General features: G+C 42.4%; 1 protein-coding gene across 3 annotated transcripts; it reads left to right on the top strand.

Annotated features, from left to right (window-relative positions):
- On the top strand, positions 1 to 23,060 carry TBC1D7 (TBC1 domain family member 7). 3 transcript variants are annotated; one of them, XM_036085770.2, is made up of 8 exons: positions 1 to 95; positions 1,548 to 1,667; positions 2,871 to 2,951; positions 6,720 to 6,907; positions 10,624 to 10,761; positions 19,859 to 20,004; positions 21,329 to 21,458; positions 22,496 to 23,060. In XM_036085770.2, exons 2-8 carry the CDS (start codon positions 1,556 to 1,558, stop codon positions 22,580 to 22,582), a joined length of 882 nt encoding a protein of 293 aa, XP_035941663.2. In that variant the 5' UTR covers positions 1 to 95; positions 1,548 to 1,555; the 3' UTR covers positions 22,583 to 23,060. The 3 variants fall into 3 exon arrangements, with proteins under 3 accessions (XP_035941663.2, XP_035941664.2, XP_035941661.2); XM_036085768.2 differs by lacking the exon at positions 1 to 95 and adding an exon at positions 102 to 244; XM_036085771.2 differs by lacking the exon at positions 10,624 to 10,761.
- The last annotated feature ends 3,582 nt before the right edge of the window (positions 23,061 to 26,642 follow it).

Raw genomic sequence — 26,642 nt, 5'->3', positions numbered from 1 at the left:
CTCTCGGCACCGCCCCTCGGGCCGGTACTGACGTCACGTCCGGCGACGGCGGCGGCGGCGGCTGCGGCTACGGGTCGCTGGCTTCCCTGGTGCAGGTGTGTGGCCTCCTCCCTCCCCCGAGGGGCGCGTCCGTGTCCTCGGCGGCCTCACGTCGCCCGCCGGCCGGTCAGCGCGCTGGGCCTGGTTTCCGCTGCCTCCCCCGGACCACTTAGTCTCAACCCGGGTGTGGTTTCCACTACTAGAGGTGAAGCATAATAGGGAGAACGGGACCTGGGGTCTCGGACCAGGGTGTGTTTGCATTTCCTGCAGTGGACGCTCCGGGGCCGGAGTGTCACTTACCGTATTTCCTCCAGGACTTGTACGCCGCTGTAGTGCAATCCGAGAATGGCGTTTTTAGGCCACGGGCACCGCATCACCTTGCAGCTGTTCGGATGCTGTTTTTAAATGAATCCCCGAACTCATTTAGCGTTTTAGTGCTTTGGAATTTTTTTTTTTAATTGGTCCCCAAAGCTCAGAACCCTTTAGAATTTCTCATTTTTTTAAACGATTCCTCCTCTTTCCTGTGACTGAAGGGGCTCAGAGCGTATCTTTTCAATAAGACCGTGGCTGTCTGAAACTTCTCAGGATTTCTAAAACCTCAGGTTCCTAGAACATATATTTATGTATATATGTATTTTTTTCTTTTGCATCGACGTTTTAAGCATTTGGGTCAGGTAGTGCCAGTACTTCCTGAAAAATGTGTTACATCCATTTTATTCTTAAAATGCCAACCCAATTTGACCTTTTCCTGATGACTTGCTGTCAGTCTTACGAACGTTTATTGTGAAAGAACCCGAGACCACTGAACTTTTTGAATTCTGATGCCAGATTTTGAGTCGTTATTCTGTCCCCAGCTTTGTGGCATCACTTGTCAACAGGCTAGGCTCCTGCCCCTCTTCTGGTTTACGATTTAGTGCTGTTAATCTGTGGTGGGCTCTGAATTTTGGTAATTGCAGACTTGTGGCTTTTTACTTTACAGCTTAGTTTTTCATTTTACAAAATGTCCATTCAAAAATATGGCTAAGCAAAAGAAAGATTTAAATCACCCGGAATCCTCATTGCCAATATTTTATAATATAGTCTAATTTTTTAAATGCATAGTATTTATAAAACAAAAGGAATCCTAGTGGATACGGTTTGGTAACCCCTTTTGCATGACATCTTGTCTATCTTCATATTTCACTAATTTTTTTCTTTGAACGTGTGCAATGACTAGGAACTCCCCTAAGTAGGAACCCTAGTGCCTGCACCTTGGAAAATCTATTTTAGCAGCTCAGAGGACTTTAGTTTTATGTCTTGGTTTTAGGCCAAGGAACATAAGTGAGGTGGTGTTAGTTGTTTAAAAGGAGATACTTAATGTTGAGTCCTATGCAAGGGCAGCCAGCTTATTTTAGGATATCGAATTCTTGGGGGAAGTTGCAGAAAATCATTGGAAAAATTCCCAATTCTTCATTCTTTGTTTTTAAGCACACTCTTTCCCCCTTCCTGCTCTTTCTCTCTCCTCCAAGAATGAAACATGACTGAGGACTCTCAGAGAAACTTCCGTTCAGTATATTATGAGAAGGTGGGGTTTCGTGGAGTTGAAGAAAAGAAATCATTGGAAATTCTCCTAAAAGATGACCGGCTGGGTGAGTTTTACAAGCTAAATTAAAGTTACTGGGTTTTAATCATCCCAGCTGTCCTGAAAGAAATGCTATCTTAAAAGACATTCAGAAGTATTTGTTACCTGCTGTATTTTTTTAGTGATAGGATGACAGGTGAATAGTATATTTTGGGAGAAGTTATGGATTTTTCAAGTTAATATTTTGCCAAGGCCAAGTCAGATGTCTTTGAAAGGTCTCAAGAAGTCAGTGATGTTTTTTCTCATATTTCCCATATATTTCCTTTTCTCAGTTTTCAGAGGTGTTACTAGCTTTTGGGTAAATTCACAGTAACTCTTGGCCATGATTTTTCTTCTGTAGAAATACTGAGACTACATTATGCCTTGACATTTTAGTTTCTTTGTAGTAATAAGGTCTGTTCTTTTGATTAGAATAAAATAAACTGAACCATAGGGAAGAATAGTTCTTTATATGTGTAGAATGCTTTTAAAATTTCAAAACCATTTCCCACCTGATCTTTGATCCACACTAGACAGTCTGTGTTTTTTAAGTATGTCTGGAATTATTCTTATTTGACAAGTAGAGGGATATGAGGTCCAGGACAGTAGAGTGTGGTTTATTGGAAAATGTAGAGATTTGAGGGCTGATCATGCCACTCACTAGCTGTACTAACTTAATCAAGTCACTTAATTACTTGGAGCTTCAGTTTCTGCATTTTTTTTAAAAAAAGAGAAATCTTTATTTATTTGAGAGAGAGAGCATGAGTGAGGAGGAGGGGGAGAGGGAGAAGCAGACTGCCCGCTGAGCAGGGAGCCCGATGCAGGGCTTGATCCCACAACGCTGAGATCCCAACCTAAGCTAAAATAAAGAATCGGACGCTTAACCGGCTGAGCCACCCACGCACCCCAATTGCTGCACCCAACAAGCTTGCAGTATGGATTAAATGAAATAAATTCTATAAATAGTACCTACTGCTATGTTGTAGGGAATGTGGTAATATATGCAAAATGCATCACCTGTGCCATGAAGCACTGATTGTTTTTAAACAGCTAGTTGATGGAACACCTGGGCTAGAAATCAGACCAGCATTGCCTTTCCTAGATTTACTGACTGGAGTAGAATTCTTCTGAAGAAATGTTACTCTACTTTAATTTTTTAAAAATGAAATGCACTTTCATGTGATCAGCGTAAAAAGCTTCTAACTGTTTTTTTTTTTTTTCCTTCCTCTAGATATTGAGAAACTTTGTACTTTTAGTCAGAGGTTCCCTCTCCCGTCCATGTACCGTGCGCTGGTGTGGAAGGTGCTTCTAGGTATGAGACCCAACGGTTGGAAGGTTTATCTTCAAAAGTGTTGAATGAGGGGTTATTCGTCATCTTATTATCAGTCAGAAAAAGGATTTTTTTAGGTCCTTTACTGCGTATCGGGTCTACTCTCAGGAGACTGAATTACTGCTCACCGTGAAAGCATTTGTTTAAGAAGGTGACTTCAGCAGCAGTACATTACGTATGACTCTAAGAGTGTCAGTTTAGTCATGATAGAAGAGAAAGTAACGTGTGTTCCTCAAACTGGGCGTGGGAAGAGCATCGTATTGGAGAAAGAAGTGGTCTGGGCTTTACCATCACCTGGGTAACCCTGAGGAAGACCCTGCTAGGCCTCAGTTTTTGCACCTGTAAAATGAGGCTATTGAGCTAAATTAACTCTGAGGTCGTAGCTCTCACTTTGTTACCTCTGTGATTCCCAGCTGCAGAGTTCTAACTTCCTGATGAGTGCTCTCTCAGTCAGAAAGAAATGGAAGAGTTTTTACTTCCTAAAAGCACAGATTGGTACATTTCAGTGATGAGTGGCTGAAGGAGAAGGAGAAAGGAACCTGCTCAGTTTCTGTGGAAGAAAAAGTATATTAGGTTCCACAAGTGACTGGCAGCATCCCTTTTGAGCCGAGATTTTTTTTCTATGACTGCTGAGCCTGCTGATGCATATAACATCCATCCATTACCATTCTCCTTTTCTTTCTTTCTTTAAAAAAAAATGAGAGTAAGTCCAGAATTCTCCAGTGAGGTAGGTATTAATATCCCAGTTTTACAGATGGGGACAAAGACCGCAGGCTAAATCACTTACCTAAGGCCTGGAGTCTGTAAGTGGCTGAGCTAGGATTCGAGCTTAGGTTGGTAGAGCCCATTTTCTTTCCAAAATGTACTGTATTTTCAGGACTTGAGAAATCTGCAGTCCTAAGTCTGATTATGTAATGTGGAGGCAGAGGGGGAATACAACCCATACTAGAAAGCACTATATGATGCCTTTTTTTGTTGTACGTCCTGGCAGTCTTTGTGCACTTGGGTTTCTGGTGGGCCACCATCCAGGTAACGTCTAGAGAGCAAGTATCAACTATTGTAGTTTTTCCCTGAGCACTTTTTTCTTCAATCTTGGTGTTTCCGGTAGACATCAAAAAAAAAAAAAAAGCCTTCCAGGGATGTCTTTTAGGCAGTAATGCGGATACTATCTATTTCTGCTGGGAAATACTATGTGTCTTATGAGTTAATAATACCAGTGGATTCGTGGTACTCTGTGACATTTCGTGAGTGCCAAGACTCGTTCATCACCTCTGTTTTTCCCACTTGTCTTTATCAGGTAAGTCTTTCTTGTTATTTTGTGGTAAAGATGCTGGAGATTTGGAACTGCCACACTGTGTAGGAGACAAGCTAACGCTTCCCAGCACAGGTGTTGATTACTCAGGGACCTTGTCAGGCCTGCTTCCTGATAGATTTAGGTAAATATCGGAAAGAAGCTTTTTAGAACTAGCTCTTAGTTTGAGGCTTAACATGAGGAGCACTGTGCTGCCCCTGGTAGTATGAAGAAGGTTGAATTACAGCTGTTTAGTCTTTATTAGCCCAGATTTGGAGGACATTTTAGTGTATTCCCTTGACTTTTCCAGAAGCCTGGCACAGAACCCCAAAGCTAAGGTAGGTAAAGCTTTATGTCGGGACAAAGAACATTTAGGTGAGTTAGGTTCTAATGTTAACATGGCATCGTGTTAGCTAAAGTCTTTCGAGCTCATCCAACTTTTGTTTCCCAGAATATTCTTTAGAATACGGGATCTGTGTTTTTTTATACCAAAGAGTGATCCTTAGTCAAATGTATAGCTAACACTTATACTAGCTTAGTACGTGCTGTATACTTCCTAGGCACTTTATGTATATTCATTCTTTAATCATTACAATAACTATGAGATAGGTATTATTAGTCTCATTTTTCAGATGGAGAAGCTAAGGCGTAGGAAAACTAAATAAGTCATCCAGCCAGTTAATTTTATTTATTTATTTTTTAAAAAGATTTTTTATTTATTTATTTGACAGAGAGAGACAGCGAGAGAGGGAACACAGGCAGGGGGAGTGGGAGAGGGAGAAGCAGGTTTCCCCGTTGAGCAGGGAGTCCGATGCGGGGCCCGATCCCAGGATCCTGGGATCATGACCTGAGCCAAAGGCAGACGCTTAACGACTGAGCCACCCAGGCGCCCCCCAGCCAGTTAATTTTAGAGCTAGAGTTCAAACCCAGGAACTTTGACTCCAGAATCCATGTTCCTATACGGTCTTGTTAAATTTAATGAGGCTGGAATAAATAAGATTTTTAAGATTTTATTTATTCATTTGAGAGAGAGAGAGAGCGGGGGGGGGGGAAGGGAGGGAGAGTGAGTATTCCAACTAGACTCTGCGCTGAACACAGAGCCTGATGTGGGGCTCAGTCCCAGGACCCTGAGATCATGACCTGAGCAGAAATCAAGAGTCGGACGCTCAACCAACTGAGCCACCCAGGCACCCCTAAGATGTTTTTTTTTTTTTAATAGCAGAATTTAGAGCCTTGAAAATTCATTATCACCGTTTTATAAATCTATTTGACCCTTGGTACATGTTTTTTCATGTGGACTTTTGGGGCTAGTTGTACAAAGAACGTTTGGTGAGATGCTATCCATCCCATTTCCCACCTCTGACAGCTGAGGAAACAAGTTTCCAGAGAGACATTTGTGAGAGTCCTGGTGTTATCAGACCTGGGACTAGACTGAAAGCCTGTCCAGTGCTCTTTCCACTAGGCTTTTTCCATGCCATTTGTAAAAGAAAAAAGAAGATAGGTTTTTGCCCCAAAGCCTCACAGGTAGACATGTCTAAATGGGTTAATGAGCATAAAATGGCATCAAAATGTGATGTAAGGTGGCCTCATCAGCGAAAATTAGAGATTTCTGTGGTCCTGAAGCTAGGCCACTTTGTGAGCAAGTTTGCCTGTTGGGGAAGAGAAGGATTTGATGAGTTGTTGGTGGCTCTGAGATGAGAGGCCTGTACTGTTAGCTCGGGCAGCCTTCACTAAATACCACGGACCGGGCAGCTTAAACAATGGTTTATATCCTCACGGTTCTGGAGGCTGAGAAGTCCAGGATCAAGGTGTAGGCTGGTTTGGTTGTTGGTGCTGTAGGCCTCCCTTCTTGGCGTGTAGATGCTCACCTTCCCACTCTGTCCCCACGTGGTAGAGAGAGACCGCAAACTCTGGGATGGCTTCCTTTTCTCAGAAGGGCACCAGCTTTGTTGGATTACAGCCTCATTTAACCTTAATCACTCCTTATTAGTCCTTTCTCCACTTATAGGTACATTGGGGTTGGGGCTTTAGGATATGAATTTTGGGGGGAAACAATTCAGTCCATAGCAGGGACCAAGTGCAAAACCTGGAGATACGTCTGTAGGAGCTGGGGGGAGCCCTAGGCCGACAGTCATAAATTGAATGAAATCATTATGATAATTGATGTGGTTATTATGTTGTTTAGGTGGCACACTTATTCAGGGGCTTTATGATGCCCTTATCATATTTCTCTTAAATATCAGTGATGCAGTTGGCCTTCAAATACTGATAGTACTTAAAATTTAAGACTGTTTTATAGAGAGAATTTGTAAAACAGAATCTGTGTGGTAACTAAATACCTGTGTGATTCCGGTCTAATCGTGCTGGGCAGCTTCTCACTTGGTTCTCTGTAATAGAGGGATCTGGGTCTGTGTCTCAGTATTTTGCCCGTTCATTTTTTCCTCTGGGTCTCTGTATAGGGATCCTGCCTCCGCACCATGAATCCCATGCCCAGGTGATGATGTATCGCAAGGAGCAGTACTGTGATGTCCTTCATGCCCTGGAAGTTGTTCGCTTTGTCAGCGATGCCACACCTCAGGTTGAAGTCTATCTCCGCATGTATCAGCTGGAGGCTGGGAAGTTGCCTCGAAGTCCCTCCTTTCCACTGGTTAGTGGTACTTTAGTTTGATGCTTGATGCTTAGTTCAACTCTAGACTGTCCTGTCTTGCTGGCCTTTGACTGCATCATATTTTGCCTTAGAAACTTTTTTTTTTTTTTTTAAGATTTTATTTGAGAGAGCTCGCACACACAAGCAGGGGGAGCAGGAGGTAGAGGGAGAAGCAGGCTATACGCTGAGCAGGGAGCCCCATGCGGGACTCGATCCCAGGACCCTGGGACCATGACCTGAGCCAAAGGCAGATGCTTAACTGACTGAGCCACCCAGGCGCCCCACTTTAGAAACATTCAGTGGCTCTCCTCTGTGTTTTTATGACAAGTTCCATCACTGAGCATTTCCTTACTTTCTGGCACAAAAAGATACTCCAAGCCCATCTTGTACTTTTTCTACCCCAGTCCTAAAATCAGCCATTTCTGTTTTGAACAGTGTGTGGTATTTGGAAACTAAGAAGGGAGCACTAGATGTGCTTGTTTCCTGTGTGATGTTGCTTCTAGGGCCTGTCAGTCGGCAGAGCTAGGAAATACATATACATTCTATAAATATATAAAATCCTGTACACACATTCACACACCTATGTATGTTTATATGTCTCTATCTCTGAATGTGAAAAAGGCTCAGTTCACGCTGACGCCTCTGATCCCAGCCCAGCACCACCAGTTCTTCTTGCCTTCACCCTTCTGTGTTTGCAGCTTCCTGTCTGACAGTGGCAAATAGGAAAAGCCTCCCCTTAGTACAGTTACTCCTTTGCTCATTCCTCTGGTTGGAAGCGGTAGTGCCAGCTACCTCTTGGCCCTCGCCTGCAGGCCCAGTGGGCTGCCTCCTTCACTTTGACCCTCCTCGGCCTCAGCCCAACCGGCCCCAACCTGTTTTTAAACTTCCGTCTTTGACAAACCTTTAACTCCAGTTACTTGGGCTGCTTGTTGTTCATAAAGGGGAAAGAGGGAAAGTTCAGGTAAAGGAATGATTATAGCTCTTGGGCTTTGGCTATTTTAATGCAATTGGAAGTTTATTTTAGGCATTTTAACTTTTTGTGTGTGTGGCTAAAACAGTGATTGCTCAAAATTAGGATTTGCCTGCAAGCTGTGCTATTCTATAAAACTTTTTTTTTTTTTTAAAGATTTTTTTTTTTTTTTTTATTTATTTGAGAGAGAGAGAGAGAGAGAGAGAAACAGCATGAGAGGGGATAGGGTCAGAGGGAGAAGCAGGCTCCCCGCTGAGCAGGGAGCCTGATGCGGGACTCGATCCCAGGACCCTGGGATCATGACCTGAGCCGAAGGCAGTCGCTTAACCAACTGAGCCACCCTGGCGCCCAAAACTTTTTTTTTTTTAAAAAGACTGAGAGAGAGAGAGAGAATGAGCTGAGGGGGCGGGCAGAGGGAGAAGCAGACTCCCCACTCAGCAGGGAGCCCGATGTGGGGCTCGATCCCAGGACCCCGGATCATGACCTGAGCCGAAGGCAGATGCTTAACCGACTGAGCCACCCAGGCACCCCGAAACTTATTTTTTTATTGCAGTTTGCAACCTACCCACATAGCACTTTGAGTTTTGACTTGTTCTTTCTTTTGAAGTGAATGATGTGGCTCCCATGGACAGACCTGAGGTTGTCCACTTGTATTAAGTTTATCAAGAGAGAATGGCCCTGAAAATAATCGGAAGTCTTAACAAACCTTTTTTTTTTTAAGATTTTATTTATTTATCTGACAGAGAGAGATAGCGAGAGCAGGAACACAAGCAGGGGGAGTGGGAGAGGGAGTAGCAGGCTTCCCGCTGAGCAGGGAGCCCGATGTGGGGCTTGATCCTAGGATCCTGGTAACATGACCTGAGCCGAAGGCAGACACTTAATGACTGAGCCACCCAGGCGCCCCATCTTAACAAACTTCTGTAAATTTTGCTTATCTCTGGCAGAGCAAAGTTGGTAGTACTCTTCAAGTTCTTAAATTATGTATTAAATTAGGTTAGATTATCTATTAGTTCAAGAAATCTAAATGATAGGTTATGGTTTTCACCTCATCCCTACTTAGCTTGCCTGTGCTCCAAGCCCAGACATCTTCGCTGTAGTCTTGGGCAGACACACCATCAAGGTGTTGGTTTTGGCTCTGCCACCGCACGTCTCCCCAGTCATCAAGCCCCACTCAGCCTCATTAGTGTTACCATATAGTAGAGGGTGTGACAGCACTCGACACAGGGCTGGGAACATACTCAAGGACATTGGTCCTCTTCCCTACCCCTCAGACTGTCCTAGAGCCAGTGAGATGCCACGTTCAGGAGCACCCAGCACAGTGCCCAGTAAGGGGTGGGAGTCCGAGAAAGGAGACTGTCTTCCCCTTTTCTTCCTTCTCTCTCATCCTCTGATACGTTAATTAATGTTTAGAAAAATTTATTTTCTGTGATTCTGTTACTTTTTTTTTTAATTTTTATTTGAATTTAATTTAATTAACATATAATGTATTATTGGCTTCAGGGGTAGAATTCAGTGATTCATCAGTTGCATATAACACCCAGTGCTCATTACATCAAATGCCCTCCTTAATGCCCATCACCCAGTTACCCCATCCCCTGGCTCCCCTCCCCTCCAGCAACCCTCCGTTTGTTTCCTGCTGTGATTCTGTTACTCTTGGACATTTTATAGAATATTAAGAAGTTGAAAGGAGGCCTAAAATGAAATGCTTTTTTAAATTAGGAATTTTGATTTAACTTGGGGTTTTAAGGGATTCGAGAGATACTTTTTAGTTTCTTTTTTTACACTAAAATCCTTTGGCTGTTAAATCCTAGATGAAAATAATCTTTTTTTTTTTTTTTTTTTAAAGAGAGAGCATGTGTGCATGTGCACATGTGCATGAGCTGGGGGAGGGGCAGAGGGAGAGAATCCCAAGCAGGCTCCACACCTGATGTGGGACTCTGTCCTGTGACCCTGAGATCATGACCTGAGCCGAAATCAAGAGTTGGGTGCTTAACTGAGTGAGCCACCTAGGTGCTCCTAAAAATGTAATGTTGTGTGAGATATGGTATTTGAAAACAGAATAGATTTTCAGGAGTTTCTAGTTTTTATAAGATTACTTTGTTGAAATTTACTTGAAGGTTTATATTCATATTCTGAGTATTGACACAAGGTTTGAGAAATGCCATTCTTCTGATTCCTAAAATTATGATTCTAGGGACATTTTAACTTATTAGGTGCTTAGAACAAAATTCTAAAGATAGGTATGAATGCTTTGAAATAAAGAAAATGCTTTATTTTTTTTAAGAAGATGCTTTATTAGTCCTTTTGGAGTCCTTGAACTTTTGCAAATTACTGTATTAACAAATGTCTCCAGTTATTTGTGGTGTTTATCACATACTTTTGAAAGAAATTCTCTTCTAGCCCTGGGAATACTTTTGGGTGGAGAGAGTTAGCACTTTGCTTATGATTTATGTTTTCTTTGATGACCTTAAATGTTAAAAGGTAGAAAAATCTCTGAGTGCTCAGTCTGAAACCTGGACAGTCATAAGCACCACTGATACAAATAGATTTCTTTGGTTACCTGCTCATATCTCTGCCCTCGTCTTCTCTTCAGTGGTAGACTGTGTGCTTTTTGGTTCCACTTTGATTTATTAATGCAGCCTCTTCAAAAGTTAGGGGGTAAGGTTTCATTTTTATGAGAGAAATATGTATTCCTCTCTTCCGCTGGCTCCCTCCCTTTACCAGAGATTTATTATTAATCTTTCAGGAGCCAGAAGATGAAGTATTTCTTGCCATTGCCAAAGCCGTGGAAGAGATGGTAGAGGATAGTGTTGACTGTTACTGGATCATCCGATGCTTTGTGAACCAATTAAATAATAAGTACCGGGAGTTTTTACCCCAGCTGGTAAGGGGTGCTTTTTTGGCTCTTGCGGGGGTAGGGGTGAGCAGTGGTACTGGGGAAATAGCCTTACTTCCTCGTGCCGCTACAATTATGAGCGGACCCTCTATAGTAAGAGCCAACAAATGTTTTCCGTAAAAGATCAAGTAGTAAATATTTCCAGGTTGGTGGGCCCGATGGTCTCTGTGTCTCTGTGTCTCTGTGTCTCTCTTGCCAACACTCAGCTCAGCTCCTCTTGCACCGAAGTGGCCATTGACAGTGCATGAAGGAACGGTCGTGGCTGGATTTGGCCTGCCGCACGCTGTAGTTGGCAGCCCCTGCTCTTTTCTGCTCCTTATCCTGGTCTAGGATCTACCGGCTTGATCTAGAATTGCCTCTCTGAATTAGTTAAGGTTTGAATTTGGCTGCATATAACGGAAAGCCCAACTACCTGAAGCTTTATTTTTTCCTCTCACGTAACCAGAAGTCTAGAGGTGAGGCAGGCCAGAGCTGGTGCCACAGTGCCACGGTATCTGTGGGGCCCTGGGCTCCTGCCCTTTCGGTCCAGCATTGGTAGGGGTGATCCTTCCTCTCTTGCTCACAGCTGGATGCTGGAGCGACAGCCGTGACCTCTGTGTTCTAGGCAGGTGGGAAGGAAGGGTGAAGTCAAAAGTGAAGGAGTAGAAGGAGCAGCCAGTCCAGTCTGTCTCCCTTGGCCAGACTCTCCTTCCTCATATCTTTTAGTGGCAGGACTATGGCACCTGGCCACCTCTGTCTGCAGCAGAGGCTGGGAAATGTGGTTTGGTTTAGTTTTAGCCAGGCACGTTGTGATCTGTTAAGCTAGGATTCTGTTAGTGAGGAAGGAGAGGTGAATGGCTCTGAGCGGGGCAGCCTCCTGGCCGGCTGCGGTGCGCTCGCTCGGGAGTCCAGAGAGCGGCACTGTACTTGCTCCCTCCGCATAAGCCAGTGGTTCTTTGCCATCCTGTTTTTCTAGTTTTTTCCCTGTGTTTCTCTCCTTTAAAAATGAATGTCTCTTTTCTTAAATCATTGAGTTGTTTCATTTGGAAATTCTGTTGAAAGCAGTAACCGAGATCGTGGTTTCAGGGCCAGATGAGGGGCGCTGATGGAGGTCGATGGAGCCCTGAGGATCCCTGTGCTAACTGCAGTCATCAGGGCAGTTGGCGAGAAGACCCTTTAGCTTTGTAGAGCACTGTTACAAGGGTGTTTTATAGATTTCAATTACGTAAATTTGATTTTCAGAATTTTAAAATTTAATCCACTTAGTTGATTTCAATAAAAACAAGCCTGGCGATGGAAGCATAATGTTACTTGCTTAATTAAATCAAGAGATCCAGATTATACTATGATTTAATTAGCCTTTCTTATTTAGTATTGAAGTAAATTCTATAGCATTTTGCTAGTTTATGTTTAACGAATTCTTTATTTTTGATAACACAATAAGTATATTCTTGAAGTATTAATCTGGATGAATCCAGTATTTGTATATATCTGTACGTCCTCATCCCCCACTTTCTAAGAAGTAAACACTGTCATTAGCTGGGTGTATATCCTAGACTGTTTTATGTACATTAGGTTGGATGGAATCCATCCACATCCACATATATATACATATGTACACATGCCCATCTATGCACACACACATGCATATAATGATTTATTTTTATATATATAACTTAAAAAAACACATAAATATTGTGATATTGTTCATATGGCTCTACAGTTTTTTTTTTTTAAAGATTTTATTTATTTGACAGAGACACAGCGAGAGAGGGAACACAAGCAGGGGGAGTGGGAGAGGGAGAAGCAGGCTCCCCACTGAGCAGGGAGCCCAATGCGGGGCTCGATCCCAGGACCCTGGGATCATGACCTGAGCCGAAGGCAGATGCTTAACGGCTGAGCCACCGGGGCGCCCCTCTACAATTTTTTTTTTTAAACTTGACGTCTTGGAGCGCTTTCCAAGTCAGTGCAGATCAGTAGTGTTCAGCCCTGACTTCCTATTAGAACCACCTGGGAGCTTTTAAAAAATTATCAGTGCCTTTCCTCCACCCAAACCCATTAAGTCAGAATCTCTGGGGGTGGGTGGGGCCCAGAATTCTATTTTTTTTTTAAAGCTTCAGGTGATTCTGAAGTGTGGCTAGGGTTGAGAGCTACTCATTTAGAACCACTTTTTTTTCTCTTAAAAATGTGTTCATATTATTTCCTGTTAAGAATTTTGCTGTGTTTTAATGTAACAGTTCCATGCTGACAGTCCGCATGCCCTTCTACATGAGCCTTTCTACATATGTGAGTGTTTCTGTAGGACAGGTCCCTGTAAGGGGATTGCTAGGTTGAAAGAGAAATGTACTTAAAGTTTTTAATTGCCAGGCTGCTCACCCGGAAGGCATACCGATTTTGCTTCCCCCAACAGATAAGATTTTCTGTTTTCCACTCCATTGCCAATACCTGATAGTATCAGTTTCTTAAATTTTTGTTAATCTGATAGTGAAAATGGTATCTCATTTTAATTTACATATTCTCATGTTCTGGTGAAGCTGAGCAGCTTTGCATATGCTTATTGGTCATTTGTATTTGCCCACCTCTCTATTTTGTTTGCATCTTTCTTTTTTATTTGTAAGAGTTACTGATATATTCAGGATATTAATCCTGCATTACATATGTTCACAATCTTTTCTCCCTGTCTGTTGTATAGAGATTTTTAAAGTTTTGATACAATCGGATATGTCAGTATTTTGCTTTTTGTATCTTATTTAGGAAACCCTTTCTAACTCCAAGATTAAAAAAACAGATTTTTAAAAAACTTTAACTTTTAAAAAATATTTAAATATTTTATTTTAATATTTTTTTAGAGGGAGAGAGTGCGCTCAAACAAGCAGGAGTGGGGGTGGGGTGGGAGGGGCAGAGGGAGAGAGAGCATCTTAAGCAGACTCCAGCGCCCAGCATGGAGCCCGATGCTGAGCTCAGTCTCATGACCCTTGAGATCATGACCTGAGCTGAAATCAAGAGTCAAAGGCTTAACTGACTGAGCCACCCAGGTGCCTCTATATTGAAACATTTTAAAATCGAGTCCTTTAATTTGTGAGGGATTTGTGTTTGTGATTGGTTATCGGCACAGGTTTGACCTTGTTTCTTTGTTGTTAACTACAGTAAACCTTCAGTCAGCCTCCTCTTCCCCTTTCGGTTTGATAGTTGTTAAGCTCGTGCTTCATGCCAGGCAGTTTACTTTGTTCATGAAAACTTAATTTTAGCACACCTCTCTGTTTTTATAGATGAGGAAACTGAAGCACAGAGCAGTTAAGTAACTTGCCCAAGGTCACACGGTTAGTAAGCAGTAGAACTACCTACCACTTAATGCTATCTGTCGGTTCATTCTTTTTTCACAGATTTGAAATGCCACCTTTATCATATACTAGATTTCTGTATGTTTTTGTATCTCTTTCTGGGTTTTTTCCCCCATCAAGCTATTTGTCTGTTCCTCGGCCAATACCATATGATTTATTCAATATAGCTCCCTCGTATGTTTTGGTAGCTGGTAGGGAAAATTCCTTCATGTTGTTCTGTTTGAAAAGTGCCTTGGCTTTGCTTGAACTCCAGTTTCTTTTTAGAAATGAGTTTTGAATCAGCAAGATACTAAATGCCCACTAAACCTTAATTTCATCTTCAAAAAAGAGATTTGTTTTAATATGTACATTATAGTACTTAGCACATAGTTTTAAATAGTTACAAAGTTTTTTTTTCAAGTTCTTCAGAATGTGTAAGAAAAGTTAAATTTCCTTTGTGTTGCTATTTGACTTACTGGTTTATGTGATCTTTTCTTTAAGCTGTGCTTAGTTTCCCATAAAATTTTTATTACTATGGTTAGTGGATCTCTTCTTCCTAGCTTCTTGTTAAAGTAGAGTTTTTATAATCTTGTCTCTCATTTTCAAATTTTTGTGGTTTTACCAACTAAATTTGGTTATCACAAAGCATAGCTTGTTTTATCATCCTAGGGAAATGTATATGTAATGGGCAGTAATGGGTTTTTGACATGACAAGAAGATGAGACTCTATCTGGTGATGACACATTTATTATGTCGTAATATTCTGATTGATAGGGTTACATCACAGCGTCTCCTCTCCTTACAAGCTTTAGGAAATGTTGCTCTTTGACGAGGCCTGTCTTTGGCAAGGAAAATAGAATCCAACTTCAGGGTGTGACCTAGCCGGCCTCTCTGGTTAATCTCTTTCCAGAGCAGACCGTCCTTAAGCCATCTCAGGCTTAAATGTGTTTTATCAGTAAAGTAAGTGAACTAACTTTCATTGCCATTGCTCTGCTTTTTAACAGCTATCCTAAAGAGAGGTTGTTTTGTTTATTTTGTTTTTTAAATAAACACTATTAACAGCCTCTTCCTAAGTTCAATATAAATTCCTCTCAGAGTGGTTAAGTCTTTTTTTTTGTCAGGTTTTGCCTTCTGTTGATGAGGTATGTTTTCTTTTCTTTATAAAGTAAGAATTTGAGGGTCATGGAAATACTGGAAATAACCTAAAAGTTTAGCAGTAAAATATAATCTCATCTACCATTTGCTGTATACTAAAACTTTCAGGCAATGTAAATATTATCTCTTTCCACTAAAAAAAAAGTGTATATACATATGTATTTATATTCACTATCTTTCTTAGATTTAGTAGTAGCATGTGATACACATTTTCCTCTACCCTGCTGTTTTCACCTGATATATGCTAGAAATCATGCCATAAGTAATACAGTTGGCCCTTGAACAGTGCTGAAGTTAGGGATGCTAAGCCCCCACACAGTTGAAAATCATGTGTAACTTTTGACTCCCTAGAAACTTAACTACTGTAGCCTACTGTTGACTGGAAGCCTTACCAAGAACATGAACAATCTATTAACACATATTACATATTTTGTATGTTATATGTATTATAGACTCTATTCTTAAAATAAAGGAACCTAGAGAAAAGAAAGTGTTATTAAGAAAATCATAAGGAAGAAAATATACATTTATAATGTGCATGTGCATTTATTAAAACACATTTACATATCAGTGGACCCACATAGTTCAAACTCATGTTGTTCAAGGGTCAGCTGTATATAGAGACATTCCTGTTCCTTTTCACAGCTTCCTTGTGTGACCTGGCCGGCCTCTCTGGTTAATCTCTTTCCACTCTTTCTACTTTCTACTCTTTCTACTCCACTCTGTGTATATACTTTCATTTATCTGACCTGTCCTCTTTTGGCCACTTAGGATGTTTCTAGTCTTTTGTTATTATACACGGTGTTACGGATAAATAGTTTTGTGCATATACCTTTTCATTTATTTACCAGTATATTTGGGGGATATGTTTCCTAGAAATAGGTTGACTGGATCAAAGGGTAAAGGCATATGTTATTTTGCTAGATAGTTCCAAATTCTCCTTCATAGACCTCATCCTCATGACCAGTGAATGAGAATGAATGCGTTTCCCTACAGTATCCCTTGCCAACATGGTGTGTCATTTTTGCCAGTCCGATAGGTGAGAGATAGATGATACCTCAGTATAGCTTTTTTTTAAGGGTGAAATTTTTCTAATTGATTTTTAAAAATTTTAATTCTAGTATAGTTCACATACAGTGTTGTATTAGTTTCAGGTGTACAGTATAGTGATTCAACAATTCTGTGTGTTACTCAGTCTCCTCATGTTAAGTGTACTCTTAATCTCTATTGCCTATTTCACCCACCCCCCACCTCCCCTCTAGGAACTATCAGTTCTCTGGAGTTAAGATTCTGTTTCTTGGTTTGCCTCCCTCTCTTTTTCCTTCCCACTATGTTCATCTGTTTTGGTTCTTTTTTTTTTTTTTTTTTTAAGATTTTATTTATTTATTTGACGGAGAGCACAAGCAGGGGAAGCTGCAGAGGGAGAAGCAGGCTGCCCATTGAGCAGAGAGCCCGATGTGGGGCTCGATCCCAGGACCCTGGGATCATGACCTGAGCCAAAGGCACACACTTAACCAACTGAGCCACCCAGGCGCCCCACATCTGTTTTGTTTCTTAAATTCCACATATGACTGAGATCATATGGTATTGGCCTTTCTCTGACTTATTTCACTTAACATCATACCCTCTAGCTCCATCCACGTCATTGCAAATGGCAAGATTTCATTCTTTTTTATGGCTGAGTAATATTCCATTGTGTATATATACCACATCTTCTTTATCCATTCATCTGTTGGTGAACACTTGGGCTGTTTCCATAGTTTGGGTTATTGTAGATAATGCTGTAGTAAACATTGGGGTGCATGTATCTCCTTGAATTAGTGTTTTTATATTTTTTGGTTGGCTAAATACCCAGTCGTGTGATTACTAGAGATGATACCTTAATGTAGTTTTGTTTGTTGTTGTTGTTGTTGTTGTTGTTTTTTAAATACCAAGGTTGAGCATCTTTCTTATGGGTGAGAGTCATTTGCATTTTTTTCTTTGGAGGTTTTGGTTTTTTCTTTTTTTTTTTTTTTTTTTAATTTAAAAAACTTTTTAATTGAAGTATAATTGACATATAACATTATATTAGTTTCAGGTGTATAGCATAATGATTCAACATTTGTATGTATTGGGAAATGATCACCAAAATAAATCCAGTTACCATCCATCACTATACATAGTTACAATTTTTTTTTTCTTGTGATGACTTTCCTTTTTTTTTTTATTTTTTTATTGTTATGTTAATCCCCATACATTACATCATTAGTTTTAGATATAGTGTTCCATGATTCGTTGTTTGTGCATAACACCCAGTGCTCCATGCAGAACGTGCCCTCCTCAATACCCATCACCAGGCTAACCCATCCTCCCACCCCCCTCCCCTTTCTTCTCTGTTTTTAGAAGCTCTCTTTATTTAGGGATATTCACCCTTTAAGGTTGTTTATTAACCTGGGAAAATGCCCACAATATGTTGAGTGCAAAGAGCAAGATACTAAATTGTGTATTCAGTATGAGGCCAACTAATAAAAGTGTATGTAATGTATACCGGAAAACAATTGGGTGCTATACAACCTATATATTATCAGTAGTTATCTTTGGGTAGTGTGAGTTTAAGGGATCTTTATATCCTTCTTTATTCTTTACTGTATTTTTGAGATTTCTTATAATGAACATATTAGGAAAAAAGATTTAGAAAAATTTAAGACTGGCAGGAAGATGTACATTGAGTGATTATCAAGATGTTGATTAACATATTTCAACATTTCGTTTAATTCATGATACTCACTGACTCAAAGATTGTATATTGAGTGCTTACTATGCTGAGTAATGTTCTAGGTGCTGGAGAACTAGCAGTGAACAAAATAGATACAGTCCCTGCCCTCACTGAGTTTACAGTATGGTAAGGGAAGAGGCAATAAATAGTTCAAAATTTTCACTCATCTGTATCTTATTTGTACTGACTTTTGGATGAGATTTTCTTTGCTATGAGACATAATTTATAAATATGTGTATGTGTGTGTTCACCCATGTCAGTTTGTGAAAAAACATTCCATTGGCAGAACCACCCAAAATTCTAGAGAGGGTTTTAGAGGTGAAAGGTGAGGACAAGAGCCCTTTGACAACTTGTACTTTGGAGAAAAGCTCCTGTTTTGGGGAGCTGTGTGTAGTGTTCTTGAGAAGGTCTAGGAATTTGGTTAAACAGAAAAAATTAGAGATCCCCTGAAAGAGGAGAAAACTGGGCCCGATATTAATATGTGGGCCTCTCTTTGCCTGGCTAGTTCCCGTCATTCTTTGTAAGCCAGCTCAGATGTCACCTCTCTGGGAAAAGGTGACTTGTAAAGCCTGGGTTTGGATTCCCACCTCAATGTGTCCAGCATCCTGTGCTTACCCCATGATAGCTTTATTACATGTTTGTCTCTCTCTCTCTCTCTTTTTTTTTAAAGATTTTATTTATTTATTTGACAGAGAGACAGTGAGAGCAGGAACACAAGCAGGAGGAGTGGGAGAGGGAGAAGCAAACTTCCCGCTGAGAGGGAGCCCAATGTGGGGCTCGATCCCAGGACCCTGAGATCATGACCTGAGCCGAAGGCAGACGCTTAATGACTGAGCCACCCAGGCGCCCCTATATGTTTGTCTCAAGCAGATTGTACGCTCCCTGAAGGCAGGGACATTATGTCATTATGTCATCATTTACTCTATTCCCTGTATGTAGCATGGGGTTTGGCTCTAGCAAACATTGTAAGGGTTATGAATTAGTTCTTTGGGCGAGATGCAGATATTTAGTAAAATAAACATTTGCATTTGCTTAGGTGATATGGGATGTCGTTGTGTTTTTCTGGATAAGGAATACAGACTTCAGGGCTTGACCCCCAAGCGCCATTCTTGGCCAGTGGACCCTAAATACAGCAGCTTGCCAGGTGGATTTGGCTGGTCTGGGAGCCGGCTTTGTTAGCTCGCCCAGGCTCCTAGAGTTGGCTGCTGCTTAACCTTTCATGGGAGAGGCTACCAGATGGAATCCAGGTGCTTTGTTCCCCCCACGTTATTTCTCTGCCTCCTGAGAATTCTGCACGCAGGATACGGAGTGTCTCCTCCGGATGTCTCTGTTGTAGGGGTCTCTTTGGCGTGGTGCACAGTAGTGCTTGGCAGAGGTGTGGTCTAGGACTGGTGGGCCCTTTTCACGTCCAGCTCTTTTTGTCTCATTCTTCTGAACCCCTCTCCCCATTTTGGTCCCATTCTGTTTCTTTGGTCTTACCCTTTCCCCTTCTCCCTTTTTCCTGAGTATATCATTGATGGCTCTAAGGCAGCTGGGAGCGGCATGGGCCTTTCTTAGTTCCCCCAAACAGTTGACTTTTGCCTTTGGCTGTGGAACCTTGTTAGTGCTGTTGGGGGCACATTAGGGGGAACAACTATTTTGTTTTGCCTGGTGCCGTCCTGGAAAACCCCTCAGTCCCACGTTGCTGGTTGCTCTGGTTAGTGCTGACCTGGGAACTTTGCGTCACCCATGACTTGGGTGAGTCTTAAGTTTTGTTTTCTAGCACTTACTTGCATTCAGCATGTACATTCAATTCATCTTATTCATCACAGGCTGTAAGATCGGGTAATGTTATGTCACAGGAAACGAGTAATCTCCCTTCCTGTTTAATCATCAGCCAAAGGCTTTTGAACAATACTTGAATCTGGAAGATAGCCGTTTGCTGAGTCATCTGAAGACGTGTTCCGCGCTGTCCAGACTTCCTTATGATCTCTGGTTCAAGAGGTGCTTCGCAGGGTGCTTGCCTGAATCCAGTTTACAGAGGCAAGTATCGCTTTCAGAGATGGTCAAAGGCCTGAAGGCCGAGGAGCATCCTGGTTTTTCAAATGTGATCGTCCTTCAGAGTATGAATTTGCTTTAGGACAATACCATAATTTGAAGCTAACTTCTCTGGCAGGCAACAGAGCAACTTGATTCTACTTATTATTTATACAGTTAGAAATGCTGGAATATTAGTAACGTTAACCTCACATGAATACAAATTAATGGTAGAAATATTAGAATATACAATTAGAAAACTTGAAGGCCTCAGTCTGTTGGATGCTGTACACTATTCACATCTGAAACCATCCCCGGGAGCTTATATAGGTCTAGGCTTTTCTTTTCCAGAAATGTGGTAGATCCTGATCTGGAGGAAATCTTCCTGTTTCTTAGTTCCATCGTGACATCTTCAAAGTGGCTGAAGGTGGGCAGAGATCAGAGACTCACACTCAGCTTTCATTTGTTTCAGACATGTGTTGCTGGCATTTCAGAGTCCTCTCCCCTCCCCAAGACTGTATGAGGTAGTTGGGAAGAAAGGTGACATGCAGAGAACATCACAAGACAGTACATGACTAAGCACATAGAGTGTAACACCAACTTTAAGAGGTATAGGAATTATCAGAATAGTTTTTCTAGAGTGGTTGCAGATCAATAACTAGCCCCTTAAGCTCTTTTTAAAAAAATTATATTTATTTATTTATTTATTAGAGAGAGAGCGAGACAGCGAGAGAGAGCACAGGCAGGGGGCGGAGAGGGGAGAAGCAGGCTCTCTGCTGAGCAGGGAGCCCAATGCAGGACTTGATCCCAGGACCCTGCGATCATGACCTGAGCCAAAGTTAGATGCTTAACCCACTGAGCCACCCAGGTGCCCCCTAGCTCCTTAAGCTCTTGGAGAAGTTTTAGGAATTTGAACCACTAGAAAATGAAATTGCATTGATCTCATTTCATATACTGCTTTTGTTATTCCTTAGTATTTAATTATTAGATTAGCATTACACAATATTAATAAAATCCAAACTTTGGTTTAAGACTTTCCTTCCCTTAAATGTCAGGTTTAAAACATTAGGGATTGGGTGTCTGGTGGATCTCTTACAGAGCAAGTACTTTTTAGTGATCATTCCTTTTTCCCTTCCAGTGCTGATTGTGTGTGAAATATGTTTCAAAATGGCTGATTTGTTGTGTTTTTGCTTTTCTGATGATTATTTCATTACTGCTTTTCTCTGAAGTTTATACTTAAAAGGAGTAATTTGATTTAATTTTGTAATTTGAGATGTTTAAACATAAATTTCAAACTCAATTTTATTATATCACTTGATTTTTTTTATAGGGTTTGGGATAAAGTTGTAAGTGGATCCTGTAAGATCCTAGTTTTTGTAGCTGTGGAAATTTTATTAACCTTTAAAATAAAAGTAACGGCTCTGAACAGTGCGGAGAAGATAACAAAGTTTCTGGAAAATGTAAGTGTGCTTTTTTTTAAAATTTGATTTTGAATCTAGAAAGGAAGTCCATTTAGCAAGCCAGATTTTCCTACTGCATTACATTCTTTCTCTGATATTTTTACCTTATAAGAAACACTTTTTCCCCTTGGAAAAATTCAGCTTAAAGTTGATCTGTGGGTTATAGTTTGCATCCTCTCTTTGGGGGATGATGGTCTGAGGAGTGAGACTGTTATCGTGAGTGTGTGCATGAAGACCAGAGTCTTATCGCCTGATGTGACCACCAGGAAGCTTGTTGAGAAAGGGAAGGAGGTGAGTGAGATCTGTCATGCAAGGTCGAGTAATCCTTCTTAGTGGAAAAGGAAGCCTGATGTTGTGGGGGGATTTTGTAAGCCCTTTCATTGCTGTTACTATCTGGCGGAATCCCAGTTGGGTTTGATCATGTGCTTAAGTATATACTTAGTGCATGTAGGGAAAGGTCTAAATGAATGTCTGTGTATCTTAGAATACCCTTCACCAGGCGAGAGTTGGAGGAGATTTATGCCGGGATGAATTTCACTGGACCCAGAATCTATTCTTTTTTTTAATTGGCCGCTATTAACATTTGAATAGCGGCTCAGTAAATAGCACCACGTGAAGGCGTGGTGAGTACAGGAGTCCTCAGCATCCTGTTGGTGGCTGACAGTACCAGGGCCCATGCTAAGTATTTTTCACGGAGTCTCCCGCATAATCCTGAATGGCCCTAGGAAGAGAGGCTGTCATTTGCCCCCTTGTAGAGATGGGATCTGGACTCAGGTAGCCTGCCGGGGGGCACACAGTGGGCAGTGCAGGCTTGACACCCGGGTAGTCCGAGCGGAGCTCTTCAGCCTGTCCTCCGGAGGCCTGTGACACAAAGATCCTGGCCGCAGCCTTTCACATGATCACTTTCTGAAAAGTCGTGAGAAACTTTGGGGGGGGGGGCGGCGGATGGGGATGTAAGTGCTGTGGTGCAGCGAATGAGGGAGACGAGAATGTTGTACACACTGAAGTTTCACAACGACTGGTTTGCTTGTCCACAGATTCCCCAGGACAGCTCGGACGCGATTGTGAGCAAGGCCATCGACTTGTGGCACAAGCACTGCGGGACCCCAGTGCACTCAGCCTGACAGCTCCCTGCGCACACGGCCTACCAGGCCACCCTGAGCGGTGTGTTCTCAGGACGCCACCCACTACACTCACTAAAAATCCCGTTCTTGCTTTGGTGCTCAAAGCGTCATTTTTTCCCCAGTAAAATTATTTAAGATACCTGGTGACACTGTTAGGAGCAGCAACTTGTGGTTACACAGAAGTACAAAGCTCAACTCTGAATAGCATTTAAAAGGGTTATTCAAAAATACCTCCCTGTTTTCCAAGCATCAGCCAGGGAGGGTGGGTGCTTTGATAGGCAAGCCTGCCCTGCTCCTCTCTAATTAGCACCACGCTCATTACTTTCTAAAGCTATTTCTGGAATAAAGAACAACTTCCTTTTGTGGACAACTCCGATTCGGCTCTCGTTGATGCGGTACTTGTTTAAATCTAAGCTGTCTGCTTTCTGAGGCTTTGTCTTGCCACATAGGTTTCAATAAAAGCCTTACATTTTTTTTTTCTCTGTGTCAGTCGGAATGAAAGTTATGGAACAAAATATTCTAAATTTACCTACCAGGGGAGAGAATACTTGTGGATGTCATGCTTTTTCCTTTTTTTTTTTTTTTAAGATTTTATTTATTTATTTGACAGAGACACAGGAAGAGAGGGAACACAAGCAGGGGGAGTGGAAGAGGGAGAAGCAGGCCTCCCACAGAGCGGGGTGCCCGATGCGGGGCTCCATCCCAGGACCCTGGGATCATGACCTGAGCCTAAGGCAGACGCTTAACGACTGAGCCACCCAGGCGCCCCTGTCATGCTTTTTCCTGATGGGTCATTAAACGTTGGGTGGGCTGTAGGGAGCACTCTGCCACCCAGCATTGGAATGGGAGAAATGGCAGGCTAAGGTTAATAACTAATGCCCCTGGGCCCTGTTGTGCCACATAATGGTTACTGTTGATTGGACAGTTGTAGGCTTTGAGACCGGTGATTGATAGGAGGCCCTTTGTTCAAGACTGATTCAGCTGTCAGACCTGCAGGAGCCTGAGTGGTGAGTTGGTTCTCTACCCTACCCCACACCCAGAAGAGGAGGAAGACCATGAAATTATGCAGCTAGAATTTGGAGAATTCCTTCCCTCCCTAATGTGTAGAATAACTGTTGACAAAGAAGTCAGTGAACGGAATCATTGCCGCCAGCTGGTACTTCCGTATAGTAACATACCCAAGAGTATTTCATTTTTAAAACAAAAAAATACACCCAGAAGAAAACTTAAGGCAAAATGCTGTCTACAGTTACTGCTTTACATTTATTCAGTGATTGGCTCTGCCCCTGAAGGACTTTGCAGCCAGTTGGAGACAAAACACATAAGAAGGAATTCCTGCTCCAGTTGTCTGGTGTTTGGTGATCTTGGGGGATATGGGAAATTCACAGAGAAGTCCTAAAACAAAAATAATTTTACTTCTATTTAATTTATGAGCTATGTATCATCAGTACAGCTTTTTAGTAAAATACAGATTATAAAGTCAAGTGGTAGTAAATCTCAACTCCAGAGAAAGAGGAGAGGAAGAATTAGCAACCTCTCAACAAGAGGATAGTTTCAAGGAATGTGCTCGTGCTTACTCCTGAATTCTGGGAGAAGACTGGCATGTCATAGAGCGAGTGTGGGAGGCAGAGGGGGGCAGGGGGCACCTGGGATGCTTGGGCAGGAGGAAGCCTAGGGGGCTGACACATGCCTCTTCACAACTTTAGGGAGGGTGCAGAGGAGCTGAAGGGAAGACTCTTACTGTCCTACGAAGGGATTGGAACAGAAGTATTCTGCCAAACCCAGGTTGGTCAGACCTTTCTGGTGAAGGACTCGGGTGGGGATTTTCTCTTAAAGTGAGTCAGTGTGACACCATCAAGAGTTTTCTTTCTTAGACAACCAAATAGTCCATCTCAGCAGAAGGGTTTTTTAAGGACCCCTACGAGGACAGTAGCAGAATAGGTGAGGATCCAATTTCATTTTGATAACAGAATTTTGTTTTGCTGAAATTGTTTCTGCCCACTGCCTTTGGTGAGAAGCACAGCTCCTGATGAAAATACCCCCATAGTCCCATGATTCAAAACATTTTGTCAGGATACTGCAGAATTTCCCCTCGGTGTTACAGCCCAGGGTTTTTGTTACAGCTGAAACTGTTAGGGCTAATCTGTGGGGCTCTCCCTCTCCCTTGGGAAACTGGGATTTAACATTATTAAATTTAGTTTTAGTCCTTCCCAGGCACAGTGTTGTCTTTTTTTTAAACATTAGCTCATTCATTCATTCATTCATTTATTCATTCATTTTTTACAGTGTGTTCATAAACATGATGAAAAAGCTCCAAATCTGCTCGCTTAGGAGCTACTGAGAGCCCGGGAAGGTTGAGGTGTGTGTGGCTTCTGCCTCATAACAGATGGACGGATTGCGTGCACACAGGCTTGTGGGGGTGTGCCTGAGGTTACTTCAGCAAATGGGTCAGGGTTCACTAGAATGAAGTGCTTTTTTTGGTTAATGGAAAGTTTGCCTGAAAATCATGGGGCAGGCCTCAAATCCCATGATGTGGAGGAAGAGCCCTGAAGGCCTCCATCCTCTCTGGCTGTGAGTGTGAGGCGTATGCCTGCCCTGTCTTGAATTACTTAAGAATCCTCCCTTGGCTCTGACCTGTTCCCTGTCGTGTGGTCATCACTTCCTCAGTGTGGGGATTTATTTTTTTTTTTCCCTAAGAGTGAAGACTCTGGAGGGAAGTCTGTGAGGGTGAGGAGGGTAAAAATAGAGCCTCTTTCCTGGTCGTGTGAGATTTCAAGCAGGAGACGAGTCCAGAATTCTTCAGCCAGGGGCAGCCTTTGGGGGGGGCTGGGTAGCTGGCACAGTGGCTGGCTCTGCCGTCCACATCTGCCGGAGGTCATGTAGGATAAGCAGCTTTTGTCTTCAGCTGGATGTTCTGGGTTTGGAAGGGCCAGAGGACATGTCTCCCTGCCTTGACAGAGAGGGGAGTGTGGGAATTTTTGTGGCAGGAGTTGGTGGTGTTCTCTCTGGTGGATGAAACAAAGAGCTATTTCTCCTTTAGACTCTGTGCCAAATGAAACTGCTTGTGGTTCTTGGCACCAGCCACACCTCTCTAGGTCAGCTGTTGCTTACCCAGTGTTGGCGCCAGTTTGGGAGGGAGGGGCAGTGTAGGAAGAGGGGTGATGAGAACAGGAGGGAGCTCGGAATTTTCCTGGAGGACCACAGGATGGGGTGGGGGTGCCGTCCTTTTTACTGCTTTCCTGACTGGTTCTTCTCTGTCTTTTTTGGTTTCTTTTCAGCCTTTTGTTGTGGAGGCTAAAAAGTAAGTGGACAGTTAGTTGCCAGGTGAGGTGACAGTTCCTCACCTCCCTCCTGGGAGTGGGTTTTACTGTAGGGCAACCACAGGGGGAAGCTGGAGAATGTGATCCAAGAAGAACATGGGAAAGATCCTTCCAGAAACTTGTCCTGACTGAGCAGAACTCCAAATAGAACATCACAGTAGGTGCTTAGTGTTCAGACCTCAAGGTCACACCTAAAACGTAGGTACGACTGTGTCTTTTACCAAGAACTTGTGCACGGTCTCACCGGGGACCGCGCGCACACTAGCCTCTGACCCTCCTGTTCCTGCAGAGTTAGCGAAGAGCACCCTGCCGTTTGTAGTTCTGGCATCTCTCTTCTCCCACCCCTGCCTGCCCTCTGCACTAATGCCCTGAAGGTTTGGAAGGGAGGCAGCAAGGAGGAGGAGAGCTTTGGACAGCTCACTTCCACATGTGAGAAGGCTGCGCTCACCGCCATGGAGAGCCTGTCCCCTGCCTCCCATTTCTCCTCTTCCTTTCTGTTTGGTTCATTCGCTCTCTTAGTCATTCTCATTCAGTCGTGAAATCAGCTTGAACACACTCCTAATTATGGACCAGGTACTGAGCTTAATGCTGAACAAGTCCTATGGTGGCTGCCCTCTTAGAGCTTGCAATCATGTGGGGAAGACAAATACTAAATTAAACAAGGACGTACTGTGTTCTCTCCGTCTTAAAGGGTACCTCTCAACTCCTCTGAGCTGCCCACAAAGGAGAAGGTAACGTGG

The sequence above is a fragment of the Halichoerus grypus genome, chromosome 9 (genome assembly GCF_964656455.1).
Source record: "Halichoerus grypus chromosome 9, mHalGry1.hap1.1, whole genome shotgun sequence".
NCBI classification, from domain to species: Eukaryota; Metazoa; Chordata; class Mammalia; order Carnivora; family Phocidae; genus Halichoerus; species Halichoerus grypus.
Note: the sequence above shows the minus strand (reverse complement) of the source record. Positions and strands in the feature narration are given on the sequence as shown.

Excerpts from the sequence above, each read along its gene's own strand:
- TBC1D7 (XM_036085770.2), top strand. The coding sequence starts at position 1,556 with ATGACTGAGGACTCTCAGAGAAACTTCCGTTCAGTATATTATGAGAAG. Across the intron at positions 2,952-6,719 it reads GGTGTGGAAGGTGCTTCTAG|GGATCCTGCCTCCGCACCAT; the intron begins GTATGAGACCCA and ends GTCTCTGTATAG. Across the intron at positions 10,762-19,858 it reads GGGAGTTTTTACCCCAGCTG|CCAAAGGCTTTTGAACAATA; the intron begins GTAAGGGGTGCT and ends TTTAATCATCAG.